Below are 23,022 nucleotides of genomic sequence, written 5' to 3'. Positions count from 1 at the left end.
AGATGTTCGCGTGCATTTACACTGCCGCCTGCCGTCTCTGCAAACAGTCCTGAAAACCGTCCCTTGTGCTCCGACCGGCGATTTCTCGTAGTAATTTTGCAGCGCAGGTGGGAAAGAGAATAGGCGTAACAATCCAAGTAAATCGAGCTCATGTGATGATTTTCATTTCTCCCTCACGTAACCTAGAGGAACAGCTATCGGTTTTTATTTTTGTGCCTCCGTGCCCCCCAGGCTGTAAGGTGTGCAGGGAGAAGAAACCATCTTAGGACTGAAAATCCCCTTGCTCTAGGAGAACGCTATACAGAACGTGTGGTACCACTAGCAGAAGGTAAGAGAAAATACTTCATCGCAGTATTTTACAACCGCAATATCCAAAGCTCGTTCTATAGACACTCAAACAGAGCTCACTAACACCACGGCATCTGAAAATCTGGCTATATTGTAATGGGTTTCTTTTCCATTTTAGATGCTTGCCCTGAAAATCTTTGTACATTTGTGCTTCGAGGCAGCCAGTGCATATATAAGGACGACAGCGAGATTGCTCACATGAGTATAACCGCAATAAATTTTGTGTTATTATATATATCAGCCCCAGTATAAATCCATCTGCAAGAGACTTTTAGCCTTGGCACCGCGCCTAGCTCTTGAGCTGCTTCTACCTCCTCCGTCTTTGGACGGCGAAGCAGAGACGCCTTTCCCTTTCAGGTTAAGCATTTTGCCCATCTAAAAAGTCTAATTTATACGGACCAGAGATCCCCACCGCAAAGCTCCGCTGAAGCCTCAGGCTCTCCGCGGGTTTGCAGCAGGCGAGGATCTGGCCCGGAGCCCGCTGGGCGGCATCGGCTCCTGGCTGAGCCTGGGGACATTTTACCTGCGAGGAGCACCCAGCCGGTCCCCAGCAGCTCTGCGGGATGGCACATCAGCATCTGTCAAGGGAAAACGGCTCAAAAAATTGCCACGCTTTGAAAATAGCCCCTTAAAAGTCCCCGCTGTAACGAGAACAACAGGTCGGGCTGTACCGTGTGAGCGGTTTTCGCCGTCTTAAGGACCGGATTTCCGACGCTCGTGAGGGCAGTGCCGGGGATGCTGCCAGCCTGGACTGGCTCCACACTCACCGCTTTCCTGCCGATCGCTCCTCTCCTTCCTTGCTGCCTCCTCTCCCGCCCCTCTGCCCGGGGACCCTTCCCGGAGGCGGGTGCGGCTCCCCGCTCTCGCCCCCGCGCTCTCCGGTGCCGGCAGCGACGCCAGCGGGAGCGATGCCAGCTGCTCCCGGCGCGGCGAGCGGGCAGCACGGGGACGGCAGAGCCGCCTCGTCGCTCCCCGCACCGCGGCCGGGAGCGGTGGCTCCCGGCGCTCGGCCCCCATGGTGTGTCTGCCAGGGCAGGGCAGAGGGGGATCCCAAAGGGGCCACACCGCGGCCCCACAGGGGCACACGGGCAGAGCTGCAGTGCAGCCCAGAAGCGGCCCCGTTGCGAGAAGCGTTGAGCTTGATCGCCAGGCCAAACCAGGGAGAATAACTCACCTGGCTCTGCTTCTAGGAGAGGTTTTCTATTTCAGTTCTTGCAGCAATATAAATTGCAGGGGATGTCCTCGATCATTTCCATGCCCTGAGGCCAGAAGAGCCGTCCCGGTCCCGTTCTTTACGGCTCAGTCATCTTCCATCCTGCTCCTGGGAGAGGAGCCCAGCTCCCTGAGCAGAGCAGAGGCTGAACTCATCTCCAGCCCATTTCTAGGGGTGGCCAGGGGCTCAAGCGGGCTCTGAAACACTGGTCCCACCGCAAACAGCTTTTTTTCTCCGCCGAGGCAGATGTAAGCTGGGATCATCCATGTCCCACAAGCTTTCTGCAAAGGGAATTTCAGTTTAAGAGCGAGACGCTCCTGGGATCAGAGGAGCACTTGGGGACCAAGTTTCATGCTCTAGACTGAAGAGCAAAGGGATGAGAGACTTGGGAAGGTTTGAGCTCTGCCCCAGAGCACTGGGGAAAGCTTTCCTACCCTGCTGAGCACGGCTGGCTGACTCCCATGGACCACCAAAACCAGAGCGAGATGGATGCTGGGACAGGACTGCTGCGTGTAAAGCATTAAGAAAAGGTGGGTGCGCGCAGATGTCATCGGGTCCAGAGCACCAACACGGTGATACCCGTTGGCCCCGTCTGCGTGCCCCCTGCCAGCCAGGGAAAGCACCCAGCCCATGCCTCCCGCCTGCCAAAGCACCTCCAGCCCGCATGCCGTGGTTAGCCCGAGGCTGACCCTGCCGCCCCTTTTCCCATCTCTTAACCCTTCCATTCTCTACCTGCCTCCTTCCAAATAAATATGCCTGTAATTACTTTTCCCCCGTTGGTCGTCATTTTGCTGCATCCATCCCCAAATTTAGGATTCCTGACCCCACTGCCTAGGCGATCTCAGCTTCAGCTGGCATCGCCAATTTGGTTTTACCCAGGCAATATTGGCCTTGCAGGTCTGCTCCCCAGGAGCTCTCCCGTGCTCCCCACAGTTATCCGAGAAGTTCAGTTGTTTCTCATTTCCCTCCCCTTGGCCACCGTGAAACCCAGCCGCACCTCGCGCACCGGCTCTGAGGTTTGATGCTCCTCACGCTGTCACATCCACCGATTTCAGGAGTTTTCTATGCCCTTAGCCTTAGGCTAGAGCCTGGCCACCGACTGCGTCATTCGCTGCAGCCCCAGCAGGCAGGACAGACGCTTTCGGACAGGAAGGACAATGACTTTTAAGACAAGCAGAGTTTACAACTTTTTGGTTTGTTTTTCTTCTTTTTTTTTTTTTTTTTTTTTGTGTTAAAGGGGAGGCTGTTCCCACTCAGTTTCTGCCTTTCACAGTTTTGTGGCCAACGGTGCATTTTCATTTTTAATTTAACTTCTCTTTCTCCCCATGCCCTGCAGAGTGCAGCTTCTCTTTTCCCATACACTTGGGTCCTCAATGCAGGGCCAGGTATTTGTGGGGTCCTGTCACACGTCCATTGGCATTTTGTCATCGCAGCGAAGGGCTGCTGCGTTCTGCCTGCAGTTTACGTGAGCTTGGGACGGCCGAGAAGCTAAAAGCAGCTGACAGCGGTGCAAAGGCACGGGCGCGAGGTACAAGCAGGAAAATGCAATTTGTCATAAGGAACGAGGGCTCCGTCCTTTCCCCGGGGACGTTCCCTCCCTGGGGCAGCACATTTCTTGGGTAGCCCTTGGCAGCTGCAACGGATGCCTCAACGTGCAAGAGCAACGTTTGGGGTGACCGTTCACCCGAAGGTGTCTTCAGAAAGACACTGAAGGACAAAGCGTTTGTTCTCCAGGCAGACGCTTCATTTGCTTGCGGGAAGGACGAGCTGCCGTAGACGAGTGTTGCCCACCCGCCGCTCCCACCACGTCCCCATCATCCACATCCCCCTCTTCATTTAACTGCTCCAAAGAGTAATTTTTATCAGTCAGGCCACTCTGGCCACATTAATCCTTCCAGGTTGCTGGAAGGAAACTTTAAAAACGTATTCTCCACTTAATCTTAGATAAACGAAATGAAAAACCGAGGCAGGTTTCTGCTAGCGCTTAACTCCCTTCACAAGTATTTTAAAAGCTTTTCCGGCACTTTTGTTGCACCCTGCACCTTTTGAGGGGCTGGGAGAGAGCAAACAGCAAATACAGCAGCACAAACCTGTAAATATTGGCTGCGAGGAGGAGCTTGCACACCTGCCGCTCCGGGCCAGCGCAGCTTATTGTGGTCGGAGAGAGATAAGAAGAGCAGGCAACCATCAGCAGATGTGAAACTCATACCGCAGACGGTATGAACGCACAGCCCCAGGCCCTCCTCTCGTCCCACTCCCGTGCTGCTGCAACCCCAAAGTCACGAAGGGACGATCGTCGGTCTCTGCGAGAAATCAGAAGGGTGTGGATGAAAAAGCAAATTGCATTTTCCGGTCAACCTCAGCATCCCTGTTGCAGACAGCAGCCGTCTCGGAGACCCCTCCACCCCCAGCGGGACCAAGCCCAGGGTGCAGCAGGCACGTGCGTGGAACGGCTGATGGCTGCTCCCCCCCTTCTGCGGTCCCCAGGCTGGAGGAGACAAACTGCCACCCCCCTACCGTCAAGGGTAATGGGGAAAGACTCCCGAGTCCTGCCCACAAAACTACCGAGCTGGACAGTAGCATGCTGGGGCAGGCTGGGCAAGGAGAGGGCTTTGCTGTGGTCACTGTGCTCCTGGCTGTCACCAATATTGGTGCTCAGAGGAGGTGCTCAGAGGAGGTGTCTGCGCAGAGCTTTGCATATGGGTGGGGGGGTGTTCCTGAAATTCTCCGCCTAGGATTAAATGAGAGAAAAAAAGCCATCAGTAAAAAGGAGTCAGATTCACCTGATCAGTCCCAGTGAAGAAGGTGTTGTCTGGAGACCCAGCTCTGGGAAACCAGCTGACGGCGAGCTCTTCCAGCCTGCTCCCGTGCAAAGAGGAGCAGCTTGAAGCCTTGGCAGACAACCGTCATCTTGACTGTGCTGCGTTCATCGCTTTAAATCAGCTCAGGTAGCCGTGATATCCATCCTGCAGGCTCTGAGCAACCCCTGTACAAGGGACAACTGGGACGCTTTTCCCCTCTAAACAAATAGTGCGGCCGAATCCCAGAACGACAGAAGAGCTGAGGTTGGCAGGCGCCTCTGGAGGTGAACTATTCCAAGGCCCTTGGAACTATTCACGCAGGGTCACCTACAGCTGCTCACCCAGGACCGTGCCTGGGTCTGGTTGTTCAGCCAGTTTTCAACCCATGAAACTGATAAATCCACTTGCCTAACCCATACTTTGTCAGCTTCTCTATGCTATGGGAGATGGCATCAAAAGCCTTACTGAAGACAAGGTAGACAACACCCACTGCTCTCCCCTTGTCCACCAAGCCAGTCACCTCATTGCAGAAGGCTATCAGGTTGGTTAAACAGGATTTCTCATTCGTAAATCCATGCTGACTCTTCCTGATCACCTTCTTGTCCTTCATGTGCTGGGAAATGGTTCCCAGGATTTGCTGCTCCATCACCTGCCCAGGCATTGGGGTGCGGTTGACTGCCCTGTAGTTCCCTGGGTCCTCCTCCTTGCCCCTTTCTGAGGGTAGGAGCTCTCCTCCAGTCTTCAGAAACTTCTCCCAGTTGCCACAACCTTTCAAAGATTATCAAGAGTGGTCTCGCAATGCTGTCAGCCAGCTCCCTCAGCGCTCATGGGTGCATCCTCTCAGGGCCCATTGTCACGTCCAGTTTGCTTAAGTGCTGCCTAACCTGATCCTCTCCCACTGAAGGAGTCCTCCTTGCTGTGGACCTTCTCCAGGCCCTTGGATTGCTGAAGGCCAGTCTTACTGGTAAAAACCAAGGTGAAGAAGGCATTGGGTGCCTTGGCCATGTCCTTTGTCACCAGGTCCCTCACCCATTCAGCAGCAGTCTCAAAGGATGATATTCAGCCACGTGGGCCTGGGATGGGTTGAAACACGGAAGAATAAGTTATGAGAAGCAGCAAGGCCATTGAGAGGACCAGTGTGCCACTTGAAGTCTTTAAAATACGAGGCTACGCGTACCCAGAAGGGAGGAAGCTTGCTCTGAGATGCAGCCAGCGAGCGCCTGAGGTCTGCAAGCACCGAGCCATTTGCAGCCGTAAGCCACGCTGACCTTTAAGAGCTTCAAAGAGCAAATAAAGAAGGGCCAGGGGGGCAAAGCCCTGTGAAGAAGCCGCTCTGAGAAGGAAATGAAAAGGCAGAGGCAACCGATGAAGCTGCGCTGTGGGTTAGAGACAGGGAAGGGAGATACAGCGTAGGCGAAGACCAAACGTCTTCTGTGGTGGGAGCTCAGGGTGAGCAAAGAGGTGGAGAGAAGGTAGAGACAGGGAAGCATAAAGAGCATCATGGAGCAAATGTGGCCGGCCTTGTCTCCTCTCACTTTTATTTTTCCCCCCGTTAATTTCTGCAGTTTTCTCTCCGTTTTGCACGCAGCGTGCTCTCCCTCCTGCAGAGGGGAGACCCTGGCTACAAGCCCGCAGGTGCTCGGTCTCTGGAGCTGCAAGAGGAGCTGCGGGCTTGCTGCGAGGACTTCACAGCTACTCAGCTGCGTGAGGCCAGCGTAGGGCCCGCTTTCTCCTCCCCCAGGCTAAACTTGCAGCCTACCAAAGAAGCGTGGAGTTTCAACGGCACGGTGCCACAAACGCAATCATCCCCTTAGCATATTGGCCAACACCGAGGGCAGCTCTAGGCAAGCCTCATCAGCACAAAACCGCATGTAATTAGTGCTAATGCAGCATCTTGCCAGCCACCGGCAGACCCTCGTCTCTCTCCGGAGGTGCGTGGATGTACTGCTGCCCAGCTCAGCCGTCTGGTGGGAAGAGCAGCTGCTGGCGGCAGGGATGCATGGGCTAAAGCCAATATACCGAAGCCCGGGAGCTCCAGAGCAGGCGTGCAATGGAAGAGCCTGTTTTTCCTGGTCGACGCACGTGGCGAATGACACGCACGTGACGCGACAGACAAAAAAAATGAGCGCAAGCGGCACCTCACTTCCAGAATCAGGCGCTGAAGTCCTTGTTAAACCCGTCAGCCCAAATCCTGGACCTCCAGTCCAGCCAGAAGACAGCCTTCCCCCTAATCGTGCCTGAGACAGGCCGAGCAGGGCAGAAATTGAATTTCAGCTCGAAACAAGAGGAGACAAAAGCAAGCGAGTTTCCAGAAAGAAACTAAGCTCAGTCTTCCTATGGGCATGTTAAAACAAAAGCGAAAACTGCAGATTTTCTGTGAAACGTCCAGGAAGCTGCTGCAATTGCCCCGTGGCTCTAGGTGAGCTCAGCGAGACCTCTCCGCTCCCTTCCTCTCCACGCCACCGCCAGCTCACCCGGGCGGAGAGGGACCAGCCCGGCTGCACGGCTCCGTCCTGCCAGGGCACCGCTCCTCACCCTCCATCCCAACGACTCCGGCCCCAGAGAGGTGTCTTTCAAAAGCCGATGGTAGTTACCGATGGGGAATAAACCTGACGAGACAGCAGATTTCACCCCTGGGAAAAGGGTCGTTGGCAGAAGTGGCTCTGGTGAGGCTGAGCGGGACGAGTAAACCCCAAGAATCACAGCACACCTTCGTGCTACCACCCATCAAACCCCACCCCGGCACCCTGCGCGGCGTTAAGCCTTGTACCACAAGCCCTTCGTATACAGAAACAAGCCAGCCCATCAGGTGAATTTTGCTCGATCGCTCCATTTTCCAAGTCCAAAATAAAATCCATACTAAATTGACCTGCCGGTTTGGTACAACAGCTCGGCGGCGGGCTGATCTCCCGGGCTGTGTTCCTTTATCTATCTGGCCCATCGCATGCCTATATATTCTCTCACGGAGCCGCAGCGGTTGGTCTGTGTCAAACGTAGTCGGTTCCTCTTCCTCTCTAGCTCCCAACCTTACCAAAAAGCAGAAGGATAAGGCAAAATTCTGGCAACTCTTGCAGAACTTCACTTCCTGCTGTTTTCAGCCTATCTCAGGCATAATTAGGGAGAAATCTGTCTTTCCGCTGATCGCCAAAGTATAATTTCATTCCAAGAGGGCAGCTGCTATCACCTAGCTGGTTGCTTAACCCAGATCCCACTTTTATACTCCCAGCAGCCTGTCGGCAGCACACGAAGCGTCAAAAGCTTCCCTTAAGGAAGACCGTCGGTCGTAGCTTACCTCATTTCTGCAGCTGAAGAACACATTCAAACGGAGATCAACCCCCTTTGCAGGGGTGCCGCAGCTCCCGGTGTAAGGCCAAGACCCGAGCCCCACAGGGAGGGTTTAATCCCCCCGTGAAGTGCAGGTCCGTACTACAGAGGTCCACAACAAACCAGCAGCTCACGGCGCGCGCGGCTTCAAGGCAATGAGATTTCCTCTCCCTCCGCGGGCATTCGGCACCGACACGGTACAAAGCAACCGGAGGTACCGGCTGGGTGCCACCGTGGGAAGCAGAAGAGGACAACGCGAGGGTAGAGGAGATACGGGACGGCTTGTGCGTGCCCTGCAACAGCTGAAAAGCTTTACTGCAGACTCACAGATCTGCAGAGGGTTGGGGGTTGATCCTGCCTCTTGGTGTTATCTTCTGGGAAGCAGAGCTCAGCCTGGGGTGTTTCTGGAGCACGGCCCCTGGCTGGGCTGCCCAGAGGTGTTTTCTCCAGGGGGGAGAGGCTGCTCTGGGAGACACAGATGCTGATAACAGGGCAGTCGTGTTTCTGGGTGATTCGTGGATACATGAATTCAGTTCTAGGTCTTCATTTTGCTCCAGGGCTGAGATTATTTTGTGGCTTACCGGACACAGGGGGAGACCACGAGGTTATTCTGCTGAGCCTTTCAATGGGCTCCACGGCTGCTGGCAGGTGCTGAGGACCAGAGCCGTGTCCTGAGCAGCCCTCCCCTGCCCTTGCCTGCTCCCCAGGGACGGCGTTTCCAAAGTCCTTCAGCGGTGGGGCAGAGACAGACCCCGGCTCTGCCGAGAGGACCGGCGGTAGGGCAGCGGCCATACGTGCTTTAGCCTAAGCCGTATTTCCTGCGTACTTATTTTCTCCTTCTTCACTTTTTTAGTACTTTCATCTCTCCTGCACGTTAACCGCAGCAGTAGGTCTGTCTTCACCTAATGCAAGTTTTCAGCTTTCGTGACTTCATTGAACAAGAGCGTTTCTGAGCCACTTCTGTTTCCCGGAGCAGAGCTCTGCCGTGACGAACGCCGGCAGGGCTTTCCAAGGGCAGAGCAGCCAGGCCCCGAGGCAGGTCTTCCACCCGGCGCCAGCCGAGGGGCTGGAGGACGCTCAGCTGGAGACGCAGGCGAGAAGAAAGCGAAAGCCCACGCGTGTCTCTGCGTGGGCCCACCGCACGTGTCTCTGCAGGAAAAGGCTTCTTCCCTCACTCACAGCAGGCGGGAGCGTCGGAGGCAGCCTCCGGCCTCGGGTGCTCTTTCCTTCCTGCCTGGAGGGAAGAGGGCAGGAGGGGAGGAAGGTGCAGCACCGGTGGGAGCAGACTCCTTGTGCTTGGCGCTTTGAACATCATCTTTAGCATCGTCCCTCTTGAACGTCATCCCAGCCGGCAGAGGAGCACCCAAAAAAAGGGAGAGAGGCAGGAGGCTCCAAGGGAGCCCTGCCCTGCAGCCTGGCCATCCCCGCGCGCGCCGACAGCGGCTGCGGTTGGGAGATGCCAAGGGCTCTCTCCTCCTTTTGTAGCATCCATTTATTGCTGACGGGGCCCTAGGTTTTGCTACGTACTAACTGGCTTTCCGTGAAACCCCGAGGGAAACAAAACCAATTTATGCCCTCACTGCATTTTAAAGACGCCTGAAAATGCCGGTGCTGCTGGGGGAGACGTGACCTTTTAATTTTAAACTAGAATTGGACAGCTCGGCCTTCTTCCACCCATGCGTACAGTTTTGAGGAAATGGCATTACGTGCCAGGAAATCCATTGTACAGAAAGCCCCATCTCCTTGTGCTTCAGAGGGACATTTCAAAACAACAGTGGAGGTACCTGCTGCCCTGGGACCGGCCAAGCAAATTTCATTGGAGGAAGAGTCTGCTCAGCAATTACTTGGCATACTCACAAAAATAAGGACAACTTCTCAGGTCAAAGGATCTTCATATATTCTTTTAATATGACAAGACTATTGGTAGTGAACCTGGGACACATGATTAAAATCCATTTAATGCTCTCCATTACCCCTCAAATTAAGATGAGCCTATGGAAGCAAGCTTCCCACGGACACACTGTTGCTTTGCCTTTGCCTTAAGCATCTTTCTCTTACGCCGGGTGTCTTTGTACACTCAGGAAGTCTCCAGGAAGAACTAAAACCAGCTCGTCCCTCAAATTCAAGAGAGGCTGCGGTTTGAGGCAAACTAATGCATTTCTGTAGTCTGGTGCTCCAAATCCTTTACAGCCTAGGCTCAGCGTGCGGAGCTGCGGAGGGGGAGCACCGAGGGTGCAGCGTCAGCAGAGACGGCATCAGCGACAGAAACACCCTCTTTGCTTTGAGGCACGACCACCTTCCGCGAAGCTCCCGCTTGAGGCCGCTCCCCCGGTCAAAGCAGGAGATGGCAGGGTCCAGTGTCCGGTGCTGGCGGACCAGGAGAAGTTATGGATGTGTACACGACCTCTGGCGTTGGTCTTGGCTGTGACTGTTCAAAGCTGTCTTCAATGCTGGCGTAAATGGGGGCCGTGTCCCTCACCGCAGTGCTTTCCATGTGGGACTCCTCCACACTTGGGATCTAGAGAAGAACAAAGAAAACACCAAAGATGAGAGCCTTCTCCAGAGGCTGTGTTGGGCTCAGGAGGGGTCCAGCACTACTGACGGTCTGCACGCAACGAGGAGCTGGCAGAGGCAGGAGCTACACGAAGCCCAGATGGCTTTACCCACAGCAGCGGTGGGTGAACGTTGGTCCCAGCTCCTCCACCCCATGGATGCAAAACTGGCTCAGCCCATCAGGTGCACTTGAGGGTGACATCTACTTTGCCCGAGGACCTCTCGGACAAAACAGACACAGCCTGGCGAGCAGATGGGAGAGCCCAATGGACACTGGAAACAGGGATGAAAACCTTTGCTGAAGTTTTGTCCTGGTTTCCAGACCAGAGAGCACAGGGTGGGGAACCTACCCTCGACCTTGGCTGTTTTCACCGGAAAAAAAATAATCACAAAACCCTCCGTGCGTGGAAACAACTATGGGCTGGTAGGATCTGCAAGACACGCTCTCTGGAGTGCTCCAGTACTTCTGGGACGCCTGCCAGCCCACGGGGTCACCTTCCCAGCACTACGTGGCGAGCAGAGAAATGACTTGAGCCATCTTGCTTTCACATCTCCTTCTTGGTTTCTCTGCCTCTTCCTCTCGGCTTTACTTATTTTTCACAGGTAAAACTCTGTGTGAGACGAGTCCCTAGATCATTCACACCGCTCCCTGAAGAAGTGCTTTAACATAAATCCCTGCTTTAACATAAATCCCTGCTTTAACAGAACCTCACGACACTAGTCACGCAGATAGCGGTGCGCTCCCCTGCAGGGAGGGGTGATTATCTGCGCTTTTCTCTGCATTTAACCGTTCTGCATTTTCCTTGCTGCTGCTGGCCAGAGCTGTCCCAAGGCTCCTCAGCCGTGAAGGTAAGGTTCGTGGTTTGGGGTCTGGCCGGGACGGAGGTGGAGGGGAAGCGTGCAGCTGCAGCGCAGCTGGGGGAAGGGCAGGCACCTTGCAGCCCTCCCTTACAATAATGAATGAACTTCTTAATTTTATATCCAGCACCCGATTCTTGCAGCCTAGTACATCTCATTCAAGCCAGCGGTTAGCAGTTACCCAGATGCCTGTGCCCCAGAGCTTTCAGATTTTCCCCTGTACCTGCTGTTGTTTAATGATTCTCCTCTTCTTCTGCTGAGCTGCACCTAGGAAAAAGAGCGTTTTATTATCTGGCAGGCACGCTGATGGTCCACACCTTCCTCTCTACCAGCGCTGGAGAACCAGGATTACTCTATTGGCACTTTCACCAGGGGGGTGACGTGGATTTTACTTTTAAGATGGAGATTTCTGTAATTACTTTAAGTGCAAGTGAAATCTCCCGCTTGTAAAGAAATGAGTTGGTTTCCTGACAAAAGCATCCTCGGGGATGAAGGTTTTGGAGACGTCACTGAGGGAAGCTGTGGAGATACGCACCTTGTGGGCTTATTTTAAAGCAGAAACACCCCAAGGTATTTCTCCCCAGCTGGAGTTTTAAAGTAACTACATTTAACATTTAACTACATTTAACATTAAAGTAACAGGATAGTCATGGCCACACTTAGAGGATGCATTTCGGAGGCCGTGAAATTGTACCTCTCTTACAGACCAGACGTGTTTCAGTGTCTTGATTCTGGTCACGGCACCAAAAGGTAGGAGCTCTGCAGAAACCCCTTGCAACAGACCCATGCTGTGCTTCTGCTTCGTTAAGCTGCGTTACGAACTTGAAATGCATCCGGCAACTCTTATGAGCGGAAGGAGGCGGCACGTTTGAGAGGTGCCCTTACAGAAGGAATAATTTGGGTGTGAAGAGCAGCGCCCAGGCAACTCCTGAGCCCTCCACTACCTTTAACACCCAAGAGTATTCCTGGGCCAGCTGGAGGATGCAAGCCGGAAGGGTAAAAAGCAGGAGCAGATCCACTCACCCCAGTGCCGTACGCAGCAGAAGAGCAGGAGCAGCAGGAGGAAGCTTGAACAAATTCCACTCGCATAGTAACAGATGCGGTCACGCTCCGTGGCGTCTGCTGTTTGAAAGAAAACAGGCGGTGTATTTTCTAAACAAGCAATCGCAGGGGTTTCACCGCGTTTTCTAGAGCATTCCCGCCGATCGCAGCACTCTCCTTGGGATCAGGGAGCAGCACGGGGAGAGCGGCGTTACGGACGCACAGGTCAAAGGAAATACTGCAGTGCAAAAAGCCCACCCGCGCCTACAGCTCAAGTATTAATGAATTTCCTTTCCCGCGCTGACGGCCTGCGTGTCTGCCTGCGCCGAGCGTGCCCCGTGGGCTGCACGCCCTGTGCCGTGGGGGTTGCTGTGGCTCTGACACCGCAGCCCTTGGGGTGCCGCACCCGGCAGCTGGGGGTGCTCAGCACGGAGCCGGGCAGGGCTCAGACTCATAACCGGTCCCTGGGGTTTGCCATGGGCATCTTCCCCCAGCCCCCAAAGCCACGTGGAGGTGCGGAGGGTTCCCTGTCGGCACTGCCGAGAAGACGGCCGACAGCTTCACCCCGTGCTGGCCAGCGGCTGGAATTTGTATGTCAGCCCAGAAGAATATTCTTAGATATATTTCTATCCTGGGGAGAGTGTGAGCCATGCGCACAGCCCACGGCACTGCCGGAGGGGACAGGGAAGGAGCTCGCCAGTCCTAGCGCAGGAGGCGCGGACGTGCCGGTGCTACACGCAGCGATTTGTACTGAAGCGTGCCAGATACCGCCACGGAGATCATTTCATGTACGGTGTATATAGGGTGGCAGCAGAGCCGTGGAAGAGTCCTTGGTACGAAGGAAGCGTGCTCTGTTCCCCGCCTTGAGAGACGGCAGAGATCCAGCGGAGGAGGTGAAACCCAGGGAGGGAACTGGGAATTTACTGAATGCAAAGTTAGGTCTTCAGAACCCCTGTGTTCACTGTGGAGAGGGATAAAGCAGGGAACGGCAAGAAACAAACACAGAGGGAGAGATGGGTGCGAGGACATCATCAGGACTGCGCGGCAGCGTGAATAAACACGCCGGACTCGGGCAGGTTAAAGAAGGAGCCCATCCTGCCAAGGGGACCGAGGCTGCCAGCTTAACTGACTGCCCCTGCCCCGTGATATACGCAACTTGCACAGGCATAAATAGCAATAATTTGGTGTATTTTCCTTAGCCCACGAAGCCACAGATTTATCCCCGAGCGCCCTAGTCTCCCCAGTGAATACTGGCTTTCCTCCGGTACGGGACCCAAACCCAGCGCTTCGGTTTCCCAGCCCGTCCCTCCTCCGTAGCCGTTCACGCTGGGTAAACGCAAGGCTGACAAAAGAGCGTTTCTCACGTAGAGACGCCCAGCTGCACAGGAAGCCCTTCTACTTCGATTAAGCTAGAAGTGCAAGACAGGATGGGTTTCCTGCCATAAAGAGAAGAGACCGAAAGCACCATCTAAGACATCCCGGGAAATCCTCTCTTCAGCTCACCCATGTCAGAGGAGGGACAAATACTCTGCCAGCGCCCGCTCCTTGCCGCGCGCGGGGCCGGGGCAGCGCAGGAGATGTCTGTCGTTCCTCTGCACGGGCAGGAGTGAACCCCCCCGTTGCCCCAAACGCGCAGCGCCTGACCGGGGCCCCCCGAAAGGCCCCCTCTCGACGGTGATGAGGGTGCCGAGATAGGGTCACTGGGCAGAAACGGAGGACAGGACGGCAAGGCCGGTCCCTTACCCCGGGGTCCTCTCCCGTCTCCAAAGCCTGTTTGCGGCAGTCGCCGGGCTCAGGCACAGGGTTTGGCAATCGGGCTCTAGCCGAGGGTTGGAGCTTACGCTTCCGCTCACCTGGATGCTCGGGGGTGGAACGCTGCTCGTGCACGGTCAGGACGAGGTGCCGGGTTTGGTACGGCTCTCTGAAGGAGACACTGTAAACCCCGCTGTCGTTGAGCTGCAGGTCCCGCAGCAGCAGGGACCCGTTCTCGGGGAAGAGCTCAGCACGGCCACGGTACGCAGGCTGGGGGAACCGGTTTGCGGAGCAGTTGCTGGGATCCCCCCCGGCACCCAGGGAGCAGTTCAGCAGCGTGCAGCTCATGAGTACGTTAGTGCCGTTCGTGAACGTCCAGACAATCGACACTGGGAAGCGAGGGGCACGGCTGAATCTGTAGGAGAGGGGCAGGAGCACGGACTGACCCACGGTGCCGTTGACCACCTCCTGATGGATGTTGATGAGGACGCCCAGGTTTCCCCCTGCAGAGAAGGGGAAGGGGCAGATCAGCGACGCGCTTCACCCCGCGGCCCGAGAGCGTGGGCCGGACCCGCTGCCCCTTCCCCTCTCCAAGCGGGGCCTGGGCGGGCGTTCGCTCGCAGCACAACCTCGCCCCACCACCCCCTTCGCTGCAGCTCCATGCACAGAAGCCGGTTCTCAGCAACACCCCGGTGCTGCGTCCATATTTCTTTTTGGGAGGGGAGGGATTTTCTGGGGGACCCGAGCTCTGGCAGCGCAGGGCTCTGCCTCTCCAGGGCTTGCAGGGAGCTGCGCGGGCTGAGCCTGCCCGTAAGGCAGGGCAGCAGCCCCGGAGAGGGCTGAGAGATGGGCTCCAAACATCCAGCACCCTCGGCGTTATTTGTCCCTTGGCACTTCAGCACACCGCGCCGTTTCACGGCCGGGGTCGTGTCTCTGGCCACCTACACGTGAAGCGGCTCCGAGTCCTTGTGCCCCGATAGGAAAGGGGGAGGCAAAGGCACGGCCCCCTCCTGCTCTTCATCTACCGGTGCACGGAGCAGCTCCTGCCACCGTGCCCCTGCCCGGGACCGACGCCAGCGCAGGTCCCCGACGGCACGTGTCGGGGGGACGTCGGCCCTGGGGCCGCCGGCCAGCTGTCACCGCCACCCAGCCAAGGAGCCACGCCGGCACCGCTCTCCGCGTCACCCCTCTGCCGCGCTGCTCCCGGCAGCGCGCCCCGTCCCCCGGGACCCCCAGCTCAGCCCAGACTCACCGAGCAGCAGCAGGAGGGAGCCCAGGCTCCAGCGGCACTGGCTGGATGGCATCTCTTCGGGGGGCTGGGGGCCAGCCCCGACCACAGCAGAGGAAGCGAAGCAGGAGCTCCGGCTGGCTGCTCACCACGCCTCGGGCACGGGGTCGGACCCGACAGGCTCTGCAGGGAGGCTGCCAGCGAGCATCTCCAAGCTGTCGCCTCGGTAGGGGAGGAAGTTGGTGACTCTTCCTCAGTCCCTCGTGCGCCGCAGGGTTTATTTGCGAGCGTGCGAGCCCCGGCTTTCTTCCTGTGCTAGGCGATCACAGCTCGCGGGCTGCTACGAGCGCTGGCGGTGGGACCCGGGCAAGAGGGGGGTCCCCGCTGGAGCCCGGCCCAGCTCGGCCCATGGGGTCCCGGGGAACAGCCGGCTCCGCTCCGCTCCCCTGCCCTGCTCGCCGCTGGTCCTCACCCAGGCAAAAGGGTTTGCAAAGCTCCCAGCCGGAGGCGCGGACCCCCAGGCAGGCAGGCTCAGTGCCGGGCAGCGGAGCTGCCTAAGCCCTCCCTGGGCGGGCAGGCGGGTGGGCAGGCAGGGCTGCAGGCAGGGCTGCAGGCAGGTCCCAGCAGGCAGAGATGAGAGGAGGCTGCAGGGCCGCAGAGAGGGAAGTGCTTCTCCTCGAGCGGGGCCGTGGGGAAGCACGGACGTGGCAGCGCTTGTGCCGGGGAGCTGCTGCTGCGGACGTGGGCACCCGAGCCTGGGAAGGAGGAGTGGGAGCTGCAGACGTGGGCGCAAGGGGACAGCCCCGACCCAGGGAGCCGCCAGCCCCCCGTGCCCCCGTGCCCGCTCCTCGGGGCTGCCCTCCTCCGCAGCTCCTGCTCCCCCGCCGTGCTCCCCAAGTTAATGACCGCCAGCACCCCGTTAGGAGGGTGGGGGCAAGGCGGTGGGTCTGGACCCTCTCGCACGCAGCCGCTCCCTCCGAGAGGCAGCCGGAGCAGAAGCGGAGCCCGGTCTGTCTATTTTCACTTTACCTTGGTGGCTGCTGTTCAGAGATGACCACAGCTTCGTAGCCGCGGCCGTGGGACGCGGGGGGGGGGGGCACTGGGGGAAGCACGACTGCAGCGGGGACGGGGCCACGAAGCTCCGCAGCCCTCTCGGCTGCGAGAACAGGGCAAGACACGCGTGGGGTCACCTCCTCTCACCTGGTGACGCTCGGTGGAAACTCCAGCAGGGTTTACAGCGCGCCAGCAACGCCGAGGGCTGCCCGTGTGCCCGCTCAGGGAACGATCAGCAAATGCCCTGCAAAAGCAGCCCCCGGTTCCTGGCAGCCCCCGGTTCCTGGCAGCCCCCGGTTCCTGGCAGCCCCGCGCTGCGGTGCCTTGAGCACCCTGGGCTCGCCAGAAGCTTTGGCAAATTCTCTCCCCTCTTGCTTGGCTGCTGGAACAGCCCGGAGGGAGGCTGCAGATGCAGCCGCGGCTTTGGTGGGGAAGAAGCTGTTGGAGGAAGGGGTGTTTGTTTGACTGGAGGAGGGGGGACTGAAGGGGGAGAGGGGTGTTTGACTGGAGGGATGGGTACTGCGCTGGAGGAAGGGGTAGGCGGCTGACGACAAACAGGTCGCCTTCCCCTCACGGGGATGGAGGGCCGATCCAGGGGAGGAGCGGTGACACACGGCTGCTGCAGAGGCATCCGCACCATCGCTGGCACACGGGGAACGTGCCGGGGGCGGGGGGGAGCGCTCGCGTGAGCCCCCAACCCCGGTCCTGCCGCCCTGCGGGGGACAGAGCGGGGAGGCCCGGCACCCTCCGCCACGCGCCCACGGGCAGGTCGGGGTGGCTGCTGCTGCCTGGGGCTGTGCAGGGCCCGGCTCCGAGGGGAGCGCGTGCCACCTCCCGCGGGGGAAGGCCGAGCCGGTCGTGTGGGGCCGCTGGACGACCATTTTATCCTGGGGAAACCACGGGCCTCTGCCTCGTCAGCGGGCACGTCCCGGGCACGTTTGCTCGCGCAAAGCGAGCGGGAGGTGCCGCAGCGCAAAGCGCGTTCGCTTTGCGGCAGGACGGCTGCCGTGTTCACCAGCCGCTGGGGCTATTCCACCAGCAAGGGAAAAACCAGAGCGTGTGACACAAGGAAAACAAGGAAAACGAGCCTCGGGAAAGAGTTCAGCACATTTAACCTGCCCAGGCGTGGCAGCGAGGGTGCTGCCCCGAGCTGCAGCACTGCCGTAGGGTACCGCCTCTCGCTGCTCTCTCACGCTCGCCCTCTTCTCTTCAGCAGCGCCCAAAAGCTTCAAGGAGCGGCATCACGGCGACTGCGGAGCTGCTCCGCGCCGCAGCCGTCCCTGCCTGCTTTTGGTCCCTGGGACTGAGGGGGACACCGCGTCCGAGGCCTCCCAGGAGTTTGGCTGTGGGCACAAAGCAGAAGTTATCCAAAACCGTCGGGCTGCAGCTGTGAAAGAAGAGAGCGGGGCCCACCACATCCCTTGTCCTACGGACCCGCTGCGTCTCTGCGGCACCGCCCGCCCGTGGGTCACGGCTCGTGACGGGTCTGCTGCTGGGAGCGGCGTCACCAGAGGCGAATCGCCTCCGTGGCACGGAGCCCGGCCGTCCCCAGCCCCGGCGGAGGAGCCGGCTCCATCCCCGGCATTTCTGGCCTTCCCATGGGACCCGAGAACCCCAGGCACCTCACCCAGAGGCGTGCACTCACCCTGCGCCATCGGAGGTGGAAGAGCAGCTGCAGGACGAGCAGGATGAAGCAGTAGCAGCCCCCGAAGACATAGCAAGGGATGGCAGTCCCTCCTCCTCCGCTGAGCTCAGAGCCTGTGGTAGGAGAGATGGCGAGCTGTTGGGCAGGGTCTGCTGTGGAGCTTGCTTTGTGTCCAGTGCCCGAGGCTGACGTGGTCAGCCTGACTTTGGCAGCTGCCTGCACTGCTGCCGGGTGAGGAGAAGAGTCCTGCTCCGAGACCCGAACGCACACCCCGTGTTCCTTTCTGCACTGCATCTCCTGGGGTTCTCACCTTCCCCAGGTGCCCGCAGGACATCTCCGTAGGGGTACAATCCCAAGCTTCCTGCGGTCCCACGCAGAGCAGGGTAGCTGAGGGACCTCAACGCCTCCCAGACCCTCCCAGACCGAGCACGCAGCGCCGTGTCCCTTCCCGAGCACAGCATGAAACACACACAGCCCTTCCCCGGAGGTGTCCTGCAGCTGGCGATGCCTCTGCCGGCCTTTGCGGGGTCCTCCTCCTCCTGCTGCTGGGAAGACCGAGCTCTGCTGCTTGCCCTGCACACCTGCCAACGCCGATGTTGTCAAATGCTTCCCATCGCCTCTGATTTTCGGAGGAACAGCAAAGAGGACCCCGACCCGGTCCATGCCGTACAACAGAGCTCCCCATTCTACCCTGGTAACTGCACCGATGGCAGCCCTGGGCATCAAAGATTACTTCTTACGAGGTGAGGTATGGGAATATGAACCCCCCGTTGCCCCAAACGCGCAGCGCCTGACCGGGGCCCCCCGAAAGGCCCCCTCTCGACGGTGATGAGGGTGCCGAGATAGGGTCACTGGGCAGAAACGGAGGACAGGACGGCAAGGCCGGTCCCTTACCCCGGGGTCCTCTCCCGTCTCCAAAGCCTGTTTGCGGCAGTCGCCGGGCTCAGGCACAGGGTTTGGCAATCGGGCTCTAGCCGAGGGTTGGAGCTTACGCTTCCGCTCACCTGGATGCTCGGGGGTGGAACGCTGCTCGTGCACGGTCAGGACGAGGCGCCGGGTTTGGTACGACGGTCTGAAGGAGACACTGTAAACCCCGCTGTCGCTGAGCTGCAGGTCCCGCAGCAGCAGGGACCCGTTCTCGGGGAAGAGCTCAGCACGGCCACGGTACGCAGGCTGGGGGAACCGGTTTGCGGAGCAGTTGCTGGGATCCCCCCCGGCACCCAGGGAGCAGTTCAGCAGCGTGCAGCTGACGACTACGTCCATGTCGTTCGTGAACATCCAGACAATCGACACTGGGAAGCGAGGGGCACGGCTGAATCTGTAGGAGAGGGGCAGGAGCACGGACTGACCCACGATGCCGTTGACCACCTCCTGATGGATGTTGATGAGGACGCCCAGGTTTCCCCCTGCAGAGAAGGGGAAGGGGCAGATCAGCGACGCGCTTCACCCCACGGCCCGAGAGCGTGGGCCGGACCCGCTGCCCCTTCCCCTCTCCAAGCGGGGCCCGGGCGGGCGCTCGCTCGCAGCACAACCTCGCCCCACCACCCCCTTCGCTGCAGCTCCATGCACAGAAGCCGGTTCTCAGCAACACCCCGGTGCTGCGTCCATATTTCTTTTTGGGAGGGGAGGGATTTTCTGGGGGACCCGAGCTCTGGCAGCGCAGGGCTCTGCCTCTCCAGGGCTTGCAGGGAGCTGCGCGGGCTGCGAAACAGCAGTCAATCAGCCCGAGAGATAATTTTTCTTCCCTTGGGCACAGCCAGGGGTTGGGCCAGCTCTTGTGAATGCCTCCTCAGGGTTAAATTTGTGATTTCCAACCCACGTCTAAAACCAGAGAAAGCCTTTTCACGTGTATATCATCATCACAAAAATGAAAGCAGAGGAGATATTCTGAAGGTACGGCCACCCTGCTGTTATCACCCTTCACGGGCTGCCCAGAGGTTACCAGCCCAGGTAACGCAGCACTGACACAGCAGCAGGAGCAGTGACCGGGAGCTCAGGGAACGGCTGTGCCGGCCCCAGCTGGATCACTGCTCTCCCAGGGGGTGGCTTTGGCAGATGAGCCATGTTGCGGTGCTTCCCCTCCCCAAATTTCTAGCCTTCTGTGGTTCAGGAGAGCACTTCATGGTCACCACCAGCTGCTTCCCCTTATCATATCAGCTCAGCCTTATCCCAGTCCCAGCTTTTGCATCCCCCAAGTCACTTTCCGCCTGCCCCGTCCCAGACTTACTGACAAACATCAGGATGGAGCAGAGGGTGCAGCATCCCTGAAGAGAGATCATGGCTCGCTTGCCTTGGAGGTGCAGCAAAGTCGTGAGCTCTGGCAGTGAAGGTTTGGCAATCGGGGATTGCCAACCTTCAGCAGGGCAAGCAGCAGAGCTCTTCTCACAGTCATGAGAAGCTGAGCATCTGTGCTGACCTCAACATTTGCATGAGGACACGTCTCATGTCCTAGCAGCTCTAGGCCATTGACTTCTAACCACTTGAGACAGCCCTGGTGAAGTCTGGCCGCACGTCGGTGCCTCTGCAGTCTCTCTTCAGCTCAAAAGGATGCTATCTGCTGTCCCGACACACAAGGGCTAGGGTGGCGGGGTGCGGGCAGCCCCGGGGAGGGTGGGTGGGGAGGGCTCCGGGGGGTGCCGGACTGATGCGGGTACATCAGAAGTCTCCAGCGGGAAGGCTGGAGGGTTGGCATCAGAGCAGGCGGGTGAAGAGGATGGGGGGCAGGGACATTTCAGGAGGTCGATGAAGGCGCTGCAGAGGATAGTGATGGTCAGGGAAAGAGCAGCGGTTTCTGGAGGGCACAAAAAGTCTATAAGGATTTGGGAAGAAAGGAAAATTTGAGGGGAAAGCTTTGCAGGGGACTCTCCCTCCCTCCCTCCCTCCCTCCTTCCCTCCGTGAACTGAAGCGTCCCTTGCTTTTGGAAGGCCCCCTCAACCTCATGAGGTGCATCACAAAATTCAAGTTTGCTTTGCGAAAGCCTCGCGACATCCCAATCTGAGCACAGCACTCAGCAGCGCCCATTGCCTCCTGCCTGTTTCGGACCGATGGGCATAACAGTCGTGTTGCAGAAGTCCCACGCGCTTCAAAAAGCCTTTCTCTGCTCGAGGGGCTCTGCTTTGCCGTGGGACGGCACCTCGGTCGGTCAGCTTTGGGGAGAACAGCTAGGATTTAGGGGCAGACCTCAGCCCTCTGCAGCTGGCCACAGCCACTGATGTTCATCTAAAAAGCCTTGCGGAAACGGAGTTTGCAACCGCAGCAGATGAGCTTACCCCCACCTCCGACACCTACGGCAGCCTCCCGAGAGGCAGAAGATCCCTCCCTTGGTACTTTTCTAGTCTTGACATAGAAACATCCTGCCTACCCTTCACAGCTTTGTAGTTATTTCTAAAAATAAAATTCTAATGGTATAGGTGTTTTCTTCAGAGGCTTCTTTTGCTTCCGGAGCTGGGTGCACGCTCAGGGAATTGATGTAGCCCAGCACCATTAAGCATCCACTGCAGAAATACCTGAGCATCCATTCCCACGTGTCCTGCCTGCACGTCCCGGCAGCTGCGGGACCTTTGCTTTCACCTGGGGCCTCCTATGCCACGTGCACAGTGTCACACAAAGGCTATTTTAGAGCCGTGAGTGACACCAGGGCAGGAGGCGAGAGTACCAGGGCTGCAAAACGGGCTCAGCGTTGCAAAAGCACTATTACCTGTCTGAAGCGTGGGAAGCCTCCGCCTCGCACTAAGACGGGGACCTTGCAGAGCACCAGCAGCAAAGGCAGGACAAGGCTAATCAGCAAGCGAAAAGTTAGGAATTTAAAGAACTCCTCCATCTGCAGCACAGCTCGAGAAGCCGCACTGTAATAAGGATCTGCAAAACACCGAGAGTAATAAACAGGGATTAAAAGTGCATAAATGGTAAAAATACGACCGTTTACGGTAGCCGCCGTGATATCCCGAACTGCTGGGCTTCACAGCGGAGCCCGTTGCCCACGGGTGAGCAAGACACGTCCTGGCTCCCCCACCTCCGCTCCTGCCCGTGAGCGTGGCCGGGGCCGTTGTCACCCCAGTTACCGCTGCCTTCACCTGCATCGCTGGGGGACAGGCGCCTGCACGTGGCTAGGCGACGTGCCCGGTTCGGGTTTGCCGTCTGAAGGTGACACCGTAGCCCCGACACCGTCGGTGAGCAGCAGGGAGGACCCGTTCTCAGGGGAGAGCTCGGCGCAACCAAATTCCATACATCTTGTCTCCGGGTCAGGGAAGCCACCTGTTTCTCTAATAACTAAAGACAAATACCAGTTAAGTTCTCGGTTTAATGAAAGCACAGCAGAAAAGGTCTCTTCCTACCACAGCCCCGCTGGAGATGCCTCCTTTCACACTCCCAGCACTCAGAAATAAACCCCAAACCCCAGGTCACGGGTGCTGCAGAGGGTCGTCTCCAGACTGAGCCGTCCTGGACACCATCCCCTTTCCTCGGCCCAGCTCAGGCACCCTCCGGTCCCACAGCCCTGGGGCTCAGACCCTCCTGGACTTACCTGGGAAGAGCAGGATGGGGCGAGCAACCAGCGCCATGGGGAAGTGCCCGTGTCTCCTGGCCCTGGGACACGGCCAAGTCATGACCACGAGGATGGAAGCTGCTGGTCATGGACCTCCGCAGGGCACGGGAAGGAGCCGGGAGCCATCACTGGGTATTTTCCTCTCTCGGGATGGAGATTCGCAGCTCAGGGGACAGCGGGGCGAGGTGGGCAGAACGACCCCTTGACACCTCCACCGGTCCATTGGATTTTCCCTGCACAGGGGAAGCTGATGGTCTCCAAAAGGCAACCACGGCCCGGGGATGAGTTACCAGCCTGGTGCCCCGCTCCCGGAGGGTCAGAGAGCTGCAGTCCAAAACCGGGCAGGACTCAGGATCTTCTCCTTTTGCCCCCAAAAATCAGAATTTGAGCAGATGAGCACAATTTCTCCGTAAAGGAGACCTGCAGTATTACACTGGCTGGGGAAGAACTTCTTCCTTTTTCAGCCCTTCTTCCTTTTCTGGCCCTTTTACAGCTACGAACATGCAATACGTACAGTTTGTCTCTGCCAGCGCATAACAGGTAAAGTGCACGAGAGTTGTCTTCTCTCTCTGAAGTGTCCTGAAATTGGGACATTTAGGATATTTTAGGACTTAGGATATTTTTTTTGATGGTGATGGGGAAGCAAGGACCCACTGAAAGGG

At 58.0% G+C, this 23,022-nt stretch overlaps 3 protein-coding genes across 5 annotated transcripts in view; all 3 read right to left on the bottom strand.

Annotated features, from left to right (window-relative positions):
- Window positions 1-23,022, bottom strand: part of LOC142415236 (tumor necrosis factor ligand superfamily member 10-like) — a 104,460-nt gene that overhangs the window by 57,473 nt on the left and 23,965 nt on the right. The gene's annotated exons all lie outside the window — the stretch shown is intronic.
- Window positions 9,585-16,332, bottom strand: LOC142415254 (uncharacterized). The gene is made up of 5 exons (XM_075513327.1): window positions 15,143-16,332; window positions 13,992-14,393; window positions 12,121-12,219; window positions 11,321-11,364; window positions 9,585-10,204 (listed from the first exon to the last, which is right to left on the bottom strand). The coding sequence occupies exons 1-5, from the start codon at window positions 15,192-15,194 to the stop codon at window positions 10,019-10,021; spliced, it is 783 nt and encodes a 260-aa protein (XP_075369442.1). The 5' UTR covers window positions 15,195-16,332; the 3' UTR covers window positions 9,585-10,018.
- On the bottom strand, window positions 16,525-20,118 carry LOC142415255 (HEPACAM family member 2-like). 3 transcript variants are annotated; one of them, XR_012777334.1, is made up of 5 exons: window positions 20,044-20,118; window positions 18,821-19,222; window positions 17,817-17,929; window positions 17,287-17,514; window positions 16,525-16,609 (listed from the first exon to the last, which is right to left on the bottom strand). XR_012777334.1 is itself a non-coding variant. In XM_075513329.1 (4 exons), the coding sequence occupies exons 1-4, from the start codon at window positions 20,093-20,095 to the stop codon at window positions 17,413-17,415; spliced, it is 669 nt and encodes a 222-aa protein (XP_075369444.1). In that variant the 5' UTR covers window positions 20,096-20,118; the 3' UTR covers window positions 17,267-17,412. The 3 variants fall into 3 exon arrangements, 2 of the variants coding, with proteins under 2 accessions (XP_075369444.1, XP_075369443.1); XM_075513329.1 differs by lacking the exon at window positions 16,525-16,609 and having other exon boundaries at window positions 17,267-17,514; XM_075513328.1 differs by lacking the exons at window positions 16,525-16,609; window positions 17,287-17,514; window positions 17,817-17,929 and having other exon boundaries at window positions 18,400-19,222.

This window comes from Mycteria americana, chromosome 10 (assembly GCF_035582795.1).
Source record: "Mycteria americana isolate JAX WOST 10 ecotype Jacksonville Zoo and Gardens chromosome 10, USCA_MyAme_1.0, whole genome shotgun sequence".
NCBI classification, from domain to species: Eukaryota; Metazoa; Chordata; class Aves; order Ciconiiformes; family Ciconiidae; genus Mycteria; species Mycteria americana.
The sequence above is the reverse complement of the archived record's forward strand: the minus strand, read 5'-3'. Positions and strand labels throughout refer to the sequence as shown.